We start from the raw sequence: 11986 nt of genomic DNA, 5'->3' as shown, positions 1-11986 counted from the left end.
ACTTGGTTCTTCTTCCTATTGCTTTGTTATGTCCTTGGGTTTGAATCCTTGGTTTTTCCTTGGAAGAATCATGCTCGGATTTGCCCTAAAATGGACTAAAACTTTCTGTTTTGTTTATTATTATTCAACCACTTGTTATTTCTTATCCAACTTGTGTCTAACACATCTCACACCAATGTCCTAATGCTTACAACCTCTCCTATGGTTGGGTAAGCTTAAAAACATGGTTGAGACAATTAAAATCAGAGGATTAAACCTCATAAACTTGGTGTTTTGATTAGGGTTTTAACCCACAAGTCATGTCATACTTAGACTTTTATACATGAGTGATTATGGAACAACTTGGGTTGTCCAAACATACAATCCTCACATGATTTGATGATTTCTATTAGTTAGCTTATCTTACATACTCGTATAAACGTTAGTTCGTGACCCTCCTTGGTTGTCTTTACATCAAGAGAAGTGGTGAACTTCAAAGGGGTGCCTAAATGGAAGCTTAGACTTTCTACCCCATGCATGACATCCTTGTAACTAAGAGGTGCCTAAATGGAGATTTAATCTTCTACCTCCTACTTGACATATTGGACCTAAATAATATGTAATATTTAGCCTAAGTATAAGCATATACTCATTCGAACCTTTGACATTAAACTTGTGTTTACATGTTAAAGAAGTAGAATATCATCCAAGACCTAAACCTTAATATGATTCTAATGGGTTCACTACCCATGAAAAACATTAAATAACCATATTGGTTACCTAGTGTCATATGATGGTTATAAAGTCTAAAAGATGATTATTTTCACATACACATATACTTTCGTTATACTAAGTTATTTCCACATTCTTAATCTTCCGTAAACGCCAAACTCACACACCTACGTTTCCTCGTGTAGAAGGACTAGGTGCTCCAAGCTAAATCATCCACCAAACTTACTCTCGGAACTTCCAAGTCAAGACTTGTAAACCGTGAGTATACTCGATCCCTTTTTCCCCTTTACACTTTGGGATGCAACATGTATACCTATTCAAAACAACTTTTATGCTTAAACAAAACATACTCTATCTATGAACGTGACATGAAACTATTATGAATATTTGCTATGCTTGTATGCTCTATGAACGATTTGGAACGTTGTATGCTCATTAACTTTGCTAGCCCACCTTAACAATTATAGCGCTATAGGATTAACGCCCCGCCCGCTATTCTAATTGGGTATTGTTGAGTTAAACATTTCTATCCCGCTGAACGATTGGGATTAGGCTCTTTGTGTGTTGTATTCTTGGGTTTGATCATATAGTACGCCAAAAATTGCATTGCTAGTAAATTTATTCACTATGTTACATGTTGGATATGAGTTTTTATTCTATTATGCTATGTAGTCAAACTTGTATACTCGCCTTTGCTTTTGCATTGAACTCTATTTTAATACATGTTGCAGGTTAATTGTTGAGGTATGGACTAAAGATGAAACGAGATTTAGGGTGGACTAGATACACACCTAGATTAATTTATCTTTTGTTGTTATGATCTATGTTGAAACAATGTTGTTGTTTTTGTTGAATCTTGTTGACAATTTAGTTTTGAAATGAAATTTGAATTTAATTAAATATTGTCACATAGTGTTATGACGTCTCTAGCAATCTATACACACTTCGTCTCATCCCGATGTTTCCGCCATCGGTTGGGGTGTGACACTGCTGATTTGAGGTAGCTGGCGAGGTAGGAGATTGTCACACCCCGAATTTCCACGTGTCACCGGTGGGCCCGGTGGGGGAGTATCGTGACGTAGTTGATATCATCATTGTCAAACAACACAAATTATAATGCACAGCGGAAGCAATAAAAATAGATTTACTTCAACCAACAAATGTAATATCAAAGTATCACAAGTATTCGAAATAGATCCACAGGCGGATCGGAATAAAAAGGAGAAAATTGTTCAACAGATAAATGCATCCCAAAGTTTGCGAGACTCTATGATGCTAAGGAGAAGCCAGCCTATTTCGTGTAGCACCTGCACTTAATCTTTTTGGGGAAAATACGTCAGTTTACACTGGTAAATACAATTTAACTGACTCATTTTGAAAACATTTAGAAAATTGATTTAAATGCACATGGCACAAAACTTTTTATAACTTGGGAATAATTAATCAAAGTAAACTTGTAAAAGAATTACATGTTCGTTATGCGTTCAGTCGCCTGGGTCGTGCCGGGTTTAAGGTTAATTGACACACCACTCAGTATAAATCCGCGGCGGGAAGCCAACGTTTATACCTTAATAAATATGGACACATTACCGGGTGTACGCCTACACCCGGGTGTCAAGGTCGTGGCCATTTCTTAAAATGATGCCAAGGATATCCGGGACATGGTCATTAAGCTCCCAAAGGCGTAAAACAAACAAACCAGTTTTCAAACGGGTCATATTGATAATACCCAACTACTAATGAGTTAGGGTCAATTGCCCGACCAAGCGGTATTTTATATACCGTACCCCTAAGCCCATATAAGGGAAAATAAGTTAAAAGTATTTACCTGAGCAAGTATAAACCACAAAAGCAAAATGCAAGTGTCTTTTACTGGGCTCCTATTCTGGAACGAAGGTTTATAATAACCTATTAGAATCCTAACGGGTCTTTTAACATAGCCTAAGCTTAGACCGGTTAGTTTCGAAGGATAAACATGGTTTAATCGCGAGGAAAGCGAAAACCGAAAAGGAATGTGACTTAGACCCGACAAGTTTGGAGACTTGTATATTATGGGTAAACTAAATACATTCTGAATTTAGAGACTAAGATGATACGGTTTGGCCCGTCTCGGCTAATGTGCGTAAACTAGTTACATAAGCCGATCCGAACGCGAAAGTGCGTAACGGGCAACCATATAAGTCATATACAAGTTTCCTGAGATTATATGCACCAAGTATGTTGTAATATCAGTAAGATATGTCCTATTACGCCCCAAATGATTTTCAACTCACTTTACGCCTCATAAGGGCATTTTGGTAATTTCACATAAACTTAAAAGGTTAAAATGGAAACCTGAGTTCTCAACCTTAATTTACTGTTATGATATAAAATTTTACTAATTATATCAGTAGGTATCAAACCTTATGTATATAAACTAGTTTTAACATATACTATGTCGTAAAAATGCCTAAAAAGGCGATTTGGAGCCATTTCCGGGTTTTAAAAGAAAAGCTGATATTTTTATAATTCCAGAAGGCTCAAAATAATATATTTAACATAACAAATCAGTAGAAAAAGGTTTGGGGTCAAAAGGTTTTGTAAAACTCATTTTATGGTCTAAAAGGGCAGAACCGGCATAAGCCGAATTAAGCTTAAAACCTTATGTTATGCTCAGCCTAAAAATAAATAAAAATCTTTAAAATTCCCAAAATATTATTATATAACAGTGGGTATAAGGTTTTGATATAAAATTTGGGTCTAGGTAGGTTTCATGCTAATTACGCTAACTATTTACTAAGAAAGCTCCTAATTACGCTAATGAGCATAACTCTTAATCTAGACCTCAAACTGGTGTCAAATTTTGGGTACAAGTTTATAATTCAGTAACTAAGATGTCTACCCTTTTACATTTTCAAAATCATGATTTATGGATATTTGGGCATAATGGTCAACATATGGGCATTTAACGGAAACATGCATACGATCAAGATATCTAATGAACCAAGTTGTATAATCACAGGAGGATATACTAACATGTTATTAGGTCCAAAAGAAGCTCTAAGGCAATCTTAATCTAGACTAAAATGGGTCAGAACTGAAAGTCAACGCGAAAGTCAAACTATGCGACTTTCGGTTCCAAACCGGGTCTAAACAGAAAATTGTCAAGTTGAACATGTTGCAACATGTTCTTACATTATTTACCAAGTTATATTAACGATAAAACAGGTTGCATGCATCCTACATTGCTAATTATAAGTTAATTTGGATTTAAGCATTCTGTTGACTTTTTATAGTTAGCTTTGACTCGACAATTGACATGCTTAAAGTGGGAATCTGGAAATACCCTTTTAAGGGTTTGTTACCCACATAATTACCTACTTAAAGGTATCTTTAATTCGTGATTTGACAGAGCACATTTTATGTAATCACGAAGTCAAACCTTAATTACGACGGTTTGACTTTTACTTAATTAACTAAGCTAAAATGGATTAAGGGAGGTTAAGGGCACTTACAAGAGTCCTAAGAAGGATTAGAGACTTAATGAGCACTTGTTGCTGTCCAAGGAAGTTCCAGAGAAAAGCTCCAAGTGAGTGACACAATGAATGATCAAAGTTCACCACTTCACTTCCTTATATAAGGACCAAGATGCTCTAGGATCAAGACATGGAAGTCTAGGATAGTTACAAGATCACCCCAGGTGTCCCTAATAGGCTAAATACTGCCTAGAGAGTCCCTTGTTTCGAAAACCACTTCAATAAGGCGGTGCAACAGGCTGAACAGGCAGTTGTCCATTTTCTGCTGCCAGCGACAGTCTTACGGACCGTAAGCTTAAGGCCTTGCGGTCCGTAAGCACCTCTTGCGGACCGTATGCTGAAATGGCTACGGTCCGTAACCGACCCTTGCTGAAAACGCCCAGGTACCCTCCTTACGGACCGTAAGCCTAGAGCCTTGCGGTCCGTAACCGTTGGTCAGAGGACAAAAATTTGTAAACTTTTAAGTCTTGACCATGCAATCAAACCATTTCCGAATTCAGTCCATCTTTTTCAGTAGTGGGGTCATTTGCTCAGCCATTGCATGCTTAGATAGATCTTACATGTTTCCTCCTTCATGTGACCTTTTATGGAACTTGTAAAGTGACGGAAACACCAAGAACAAGTCTTGGATTCCCATTATAGTTAACAAGCTTCATAATTATTCTTGATTCCATTTACAAGGATTTTATTTAGTATTTTCAGTAGTAACATACCTTACTAATCCGAAGTCCATAATAAAGATGGAACTTTATTTATTTGGAACCAACCGGTTATCATATAAGATGATTATATAATGATTTAAGGATCTTGGGATTTATAAAACTCGGGTCGCTCAGAGGTGATTTAATAACATGTCGCCCTTGGGTCGTTCAGAGGTATTTTAATTAACATGACGCCCTTTTTATTAAAAATCCTACCATACATCTTTTTATTTGATCCGGTTTTCCTGACACGTCTGTCTCTCATGACATGTGTCTTTATTTCAATGGACAGGAATTTTCGAGGTGTTACAGAGATTGTACCTTATCCGTATAAGTTGAACTTGAGCAGCAACGAGGTATGTAGTAGGAGATTAGGTGCTGATTTGAATTTTTAGGAATTAGGGTTAGGTTTGGTATTGAGTTAGGCTAGTATATTTCTTAGGCTTTTAATTATTCTTGGACTACTTATCTATATAACTATATATATATATATTGAAAATCTATAATGTATATATTAATTATTTAATAAAAATAATTTGAGCGAAACCGAGGGATCGACGAGCGAGCGGGCCTTTGCTCATGCTTGGCTCGTTTTCAAATCGAACCGAGCCGAGCAGCTAATTTACAAACTGAGCAGGAATCGAACGAGCATTTTTGAGCGATCGTCGAATGATCCTCGATCGTCGAGCAGTTTGGACAGCCCTACTCCACCCTACTCTATCTATAACCTTAGTATTTCTCCTGTCTCTCTAAATCTTTGCATCTCTACATCTCTCTCCATGTCCACCTCCACCAATCGCTACTCTCTCTCTAACTTACACACCAACCACTAACAATCTACACTAGCTCCGCCCACCCCCCACAACCCAACCCAAACCAAACCAATCAATCTCTCACCCCCTCTACTCTCTACCTCTTCCAACAAGTGTGGAAATCAGAGAAAACAACAGAAAGCCGTCACCGGAAAAAACGAGGGGAAAACAGTGGTGGAAACTCGCTGGAAGTTAGGTTATACCTCGCTAGAAAACGGCTCTCGCCGGAATTTAGGTTTGCAGGTGGGTTTAGAGAGACGTCAAGTTGCAGGTTTAGCGAGTGCGTTGTATTGATTTTGTAGTCTTATTGGGTATTTTTTTTTTATAAAAACAGCTCTCGCCGGTGGTAAAAACTCGGCGGAAGTTAGGTTGCAGGTGGGTTTAGAGAGAAGTTAGGTTGTAGATTTAGCGACTTTTGATTTTGTATTCTTGTTGGAGGTGGTGGTCGGTTTCCGGTGGTCGGCTATGTTGTTTAAGTTGGTGGGTTTACGGTGGTGCAGAGGATTAAAGAGATAGAGAGAATGTGTGTGTGTTGTAGAGGTTGGTTTAGAGAGAGGGGAGGGAGAGGGAGGTTTTATATTTATTTATTTATTTATTTATTTTGCTTTTCATTTAATGGTTAAAAAAATATAGAACACAAAATACGAGTTAACAGAAAAATAAACCATGTTAGTGATTTGGATGAAAATATAAAAAGGTTGTAAAAGTGGAGGACGATTTGGTAAAAAAAAAACTCATTTTGAATAAAAATGGCAAATAAGCCCAAACCTCAGAGACGATTTTGGCAATTTACTCTAAAAAGAGGTCAGAAGATCAAAATTCATTTGTAAATCTATTTCAATCCATACACTTGTTATTGATATAATTCTTGTGTTAACTTATTCACAAATAGATAGTTGTTAACACACTCTTAACAAACTAAAGGTTTGTGTTACGAGTTGTGTTCAGAATAATGTATTTTTTTGTCGTAGATTATACTGACTCTCAGCACTATATCGGTAACGAAACGCACCGGCCCGATCCTACCAAACCATGTCGGTACCGGTATCGCTTTCATTTTTTTTCGATCCATGTAAAACAGAGGTTAATATCCTTTGAGATATCAAGACTTTATTTTCCTTGGCTTTGGCTTTCGAGTGCTATAACGAATGTTAGTACCGTGATAGTAAAGAATCAATAACACGATGAAGAAAATTATTGCTCTCAACAGGGCATTTATGTTTTCATTTGTACTTATGAACCAACACTATGACACTAGAGTATATCCAAACACATATTTCATTATCTTCGTTGTACCCATAATTATGAACCAACACAACCAGATGATGTTCCGCCTTAACATTCCTTGCCTGCTTGACAGGGGAAGGCTAGAAAACAGGTAAATAATCGTTTAAACTTTGATGCACACAAGGTGTTTGTGAAAATGTCTCAAAGAAGCTCATACCCTAAATTCCAGATTGTAGACACTTGTACCCAATCCTTTTTGGCTAACATGTTTTGGGCTTTCCTAATCTTGATCAAATTGGGAATATTAAAGGCTTTTAATTAGAGAATTGGATAGAACATATATGCATCTGAAAATGAAAAAAAATAGTGAAAGCTGTAGAAGAAGATGATATGATTATAATAAATATTGTTTTTTGTATACCCCCAATCCAAATATATATATATATAACTAGTTTTACATACATACATACATACATACATACATAAAATCCATCTATGCATCTGCTGATACAAAATTAATATACAGTCCTTAAATGATAAATCATGGTATGATTCATGAAAAACCTAATCTGTATCTATATAGAACTCTAATGATTCTTGTTCTTCGTCGAAGTATCGAATCCGTTCTAAGGTGTATCTTGTTTTAGTTTCTTGATTTCTTGATCTTGTTCAAGCAACAAAATCCGGCAGAGGTTGTGCAGCAAACCTCTTCCGGTTTTGAATATTCATCGACTCGTACAACGCTGCTGTGTGTGAAGAAGATGTCGGGTTCATCGTGTTGTAATCGTTTTCTTCCCCTAACTCCGGTCCCCTTCCGAGCTGGATGCTTTGGTTAGTGAGGAAATTATGGTGATTCCCGGATATCGATAGGTTTTCGCAGTGTGGTAGACCTAAAGTCAACGAGACTCCGTTACCGGAGTAGTGCTGTTGGATTTGGTCAGCGGTGAACCGCCCGATCTCGCCAATAGGGTAGCCACCGAGTCCGCCCATGAAATCGGTTGGGTTGGCGCCAGTAAGCGTGAAATTTCCACCTCCGTCCTGATTCTGTTGCTGCAGCTCGTTTCTCGGTTTTTTCGGGCTGAACTGTGTGATTCCCTCCATTTCTAGCGGTCCCATGAGGCTGAAACCCGACGGGTTTTGGAAATTGATTCCCGTGGCGGTCGGAGATGTTGAGACACTAGTCGAAATGGCCATTGATGGCGGCGGATGGAATGGTTTCTCTTGTTTTGCCGTTCGGAATCCTCTGTTTGTGTTTTCTGGCGAAAGGCTTTTCTCGTGTTTGGACGATGAATTCTCGTCGGTTTCGTCGTTGTTGTTTGTTTTACTCGCTTCCGTTCCGTTCTGTTCTTGTTCCTTGATTTCCTCGAGGTACATCTCCTCGACCATTGGCTTCCATAGCCTTACTCGAGCGTTGATAAACCAATTCGAAACCTACGGTATTTTATAACAACGCAAAATCATTCAAATTCGAAACTACAGATTCAGGGGATTCACAAAACATGTGAAAATTAGTTAATAAAAATAACTACTCACCTGGCTTCTAGTAAGACCTGTTTGTTTCGCGAGCATATGTTTGTCTGAATCCTTCGGATAACTGAATAAAATTCATATAATCCGATCACAAATCTACAAAATTCATAAGAAAGAAAAACTTGTTTAGGTTATGATTCTTACGGGTGAAGAAAGTGTTCGAAAAGCCAGGCACGAAGAACCGAAACAGAACGTTCAGGCAATCCTCGTTGGGGTCTCCAAGCATTGTGTTGGATCATTCCCAGTTGCTGCAAAGCTCGCTGTTGTCGGAGTTGATTATCCACAAATTTCAGCCTCGAACCACCACCATCCGCCTTACCATCTTCTTCCCCTAAACTAAGGCTGGCGGCCTTGATCTGTCCCATAATCGTGTCTTTTAGGCACCGGAATTGCTTTGAGATTGTTTGTAAAGCGAGTGCTGTGTATGTTTTCGCAGACCCGATTCCGGCTGCTTGTTCAAACCATGATATCACTAGTTGCATTTGTTGATGATATTGTTTGTATCTCTGCTCCACCTTTAAATTTTTAAACCCACAAATTTAATCACAAAAAGGTTCAATCTTTAGTAATTAAATGATAGAATTATCATGAAATTTTGAGATTAAAAGATTGTTTAATTAGTTACCTCATCAAGCATGTTAACAAGTTTTGCTTTCTTCATTTGAATTTCTTGTCGTTCTGCCGTCGTAAGTTCAGCTGCACTGGCGGACTTGGTGACGGTTTCAGCTTCTCCAGTGACCGCTGTCGGTGATCCACCATCGCCTCCTGTAATCCCGAGATTCTTCGTTGGTTGATCGGGGTTCTGGAGCGCTACTTTTCCAACGTTCACCACTTCTTCTAGTATCTCTTGTGTCGCTTTCAAATACTTCGAGTTCAACAGCATGTTATTCGAAACCCCCCCGGATGCTGATGATGTGGATCCACCACCACCAGCACCAATAGCCGCTCTTCGGTTGTCACCAGTGGGAGAAATCGGCACTCTGGCGGCTTGAGACGCGTACCTTGATTGCTGAGAAGATAAACTTAAAGAAAGACCTTGTTGAAAAGGCGTAACCTCACGCGGGGACGCTTGCACCAACTCAACCGGGTTGTACATGTACTGGGCTCGTGGGATGAACGAGTGTAGCGACGATACGTCGTGTTGGGAGTGGACAGATGACGGTGGTGATGCCGACAGCGGTATGCCAACGAGCTGTTGAGTCGCAGGCGGTGGTGGCGCCATGTTTGCGTGTGGATGGTTTCCAGGATGATTGGAATCAAGAAAACCGAAATTCGCGGGTTGTGATTGTGTGGATTGTTGTGTATCAGAGTAATATACATATCCTGGATTCATTAGAACTAGTGTTTGTAGCCCATCTCCACCTTGAATTTCTGAATTTCCATTGTAATAAGTCGCCATAGATGTTTTTTTTTTTTTATATCTTTTTAGGACAATTTTCTTCTATCTGTATAACAAAATATACAATTATTCTTTATCATCACATAGAAGACACTTGTATGCACAAGATTAGCCAAATAAAATATAAATAAATACTTAAAAAAAACAATTTTTTTACCTGTTTTCTCAACCCATACGCAACTGAATAATTAACTGAAAATATCTGCTTGAATAGTTGAATTAATTCCCAGAAAATAAGATCAAAAGAAACCTGATAATTGAGTAAAAAAATGGTCATGAATTCACAAAATGAGAAGATATTAATGGTAATATTATTGGTGATGTACCTAAAGAGATGTTAGTGATGGACATATGATGATTGTGCACGTGTTGTCATCATCACATCATCATCATCATCATCATTGAACAACTGCAAGAAGAGGTGTTAATTTCCAATAGTCAGATCTCATAACAACATAATATCCATATCATAGATTATCATTCTCAGACAGTGTGTGTTAGAGAGAGAGAGAGAGAGAGAGAGAGAGAGGAGAGAGAGGGGGGGGGGGGATAGATTGAAGTATAGAAAAATAGATAGCCACATGTATATATGTGTTTATCTATCTACACACACACTTATATGTCCTATATCAATCACTATATGTGTATAGAGAGAGAGAGTTTTAAGAGAGAGAGAAAGGATGGGCTCAAGTTTCATTTTACAGTAATCTTTTATGCAAGAAAATAATAATAATATTATCCATAAAGATAGGAAGGATGGGTGAAAATAATGTCTGAACTTTTGAAACACATAGAAAGAGAAGTCATATCTTCATCAAAAACTATAGTTATAAAAATATATAAAACTTTAACTAGATTTCAATATTAATCAGATAGAGATAGACATAGATATGTTTTGTTCTTGAATACGAGGTTTAGTTAGTTTCTCTCTCTAAACAAGAATTGAAGTATGTTGTTCTCTGAAAACTGAATTTAAGGGTACTTTGATTTTGATTTGACCTTCCTTTTTCAAATCATTTGATGCAGAAGCTTTGATGTTCATAAACCTCTTGAAACAAAGACAACTTTTAGAGAGAGAAAGATGTGTGTGTGTGTTTTAGGTGTGAGAGAGTAGAAGGATGAGTAGGAGTGGGAATATTTAATTATTTATAAAAGAAAAACAATATAAAATAGGGAAAAATAGGGATTGATGCTGTTGTTTTTATCAAAGTTGTGTCAGAGTATATAAACAGCTTGATAAATGAGGAAAGGTTTCCTTCTACAGCCCTAACCCTTTCTAAATTCTAACATTTTTCTTTAATTATTATTTGTTTTTATTTCATGGGGAATTGGCCTGTAATAATCCCACCTAGACCTTATTGGCCATTAATAATCCCACCTCAGAATATTCCCCCCACCAGTCCCACCTTTCACCTATTTTTCCTACAATGGTCCCCCGTTAAAAAAACTTAACGGAGTTAAGCTTTTTTCCAAATTACAAACAGTTTTTTTGGGGCTTTTGATCAGAACGATGATACGAGTCCATTGATGTAAAACTTACTTCAAAATGGTGCTCAAAGTGACTTGATTTTGGTTAATTGGAAATCTAAACACCCGAATTGAAGCGCCGTTTTCATCGTTTGGAGCACCGTTTCGAGGTAAGTTTTACATCAATGGACTCGTATCGTCGTTCTAATCAAAAGCCCTAAAAAATCTGTTTGTAATTTGGAAAAAAGCTTAACTCCGTTAAATTTTTTTAACGGGGGGACCATTGTAGGAAAAATAAGTGAAAGGTGGGACTGGTGGGGGGAATATTTCGAGGTGGGATTATTAATGGCCAATAAGGTCTAGGTGGGATTATTACAGACCAATTTCCCTTATTTCATTTTATAGTATTTAAATAATTTGTTACTTTATAAAAGGTATAGCTTGTTAATAAAGTGGATGTGCAAACATGTCACTTAAGTATTTAAAATATTAAACTAAGAACATTTCAAATTTAAAAACAGAACTTTAGTTAATCAAAGTATTAATCTAATTTTTTTAAATGTCAATTCAAGCTAAAAGCTACATTTTTAAAACACCCTTGACATTGACACTTGACCAATTTCA

At 37.4% G+C, this 11986-nt stretch overlaps 1 protein-coding gene across 2 annotated transcripts; it reads right to left on the bottom strand.

Annotated features, from left to right (window-relative positions):
* Positions 1-7357: 7357 nt before the first annotated feature.
* LOC110898210 (BEL1-like homeodomain protein 1) lies at positions 7358-11010 on the bottom strand. 2 transcript variants are annotated; one of them, XM_022144969.2, is made up of 7 exons: positions 10895-11010; positions 10222-10304; positions 10053-10145; positions 9122-9941; positions 8641-9011; positions 8500-8560; positions 7358-8397 (listed from the first exon to the last, which is right to left on the bottom strand). In XM_022144969.2, the coding sequence occupies exons 4-7, from the start codon at positions 9893-9895 to the stop codon at positions 7636-7638; spliced, it is 1968 nt and encodes a 655-aa protein (XP_022000661.1). In that variant the 5' UTR covers positions 9896-9941; positions 10053-10145; positions 10222-10304; positions 10895-11010; the 3' UTR covers positions 7358-7635. The 2 variants fall into 2 exon arrangements, with proteins under 2 accessions (XP_022000661.1, XP_022000660.1); XM_022144968.2 differs by having other exon boundaries at positions 10222-10903.
* Positions 11011-11986: the final 976 nt, after the last annotated feature.

This window comes from Helianthus annuus, chromosome 13 (assembly GCF_002127325.2).
Source record: "Helianthus annuus cultivar XRQ/B chromosome 13, HanXRQr2.0-SUNRISE, whole genome shotgun sequence".
NCBI classification, from domain to species: Eukaryota; Viridiplantae; Streptophyta; class Magnoliopsida; order Asterales; family Asteraceae; genus Helianthus; species Helianthus annuus.
The sequence above is the reverse complement of the archived record's forward strand: the minus strand, read 5'-3'. Positions and strand labels throughout refer to the sequence as shown.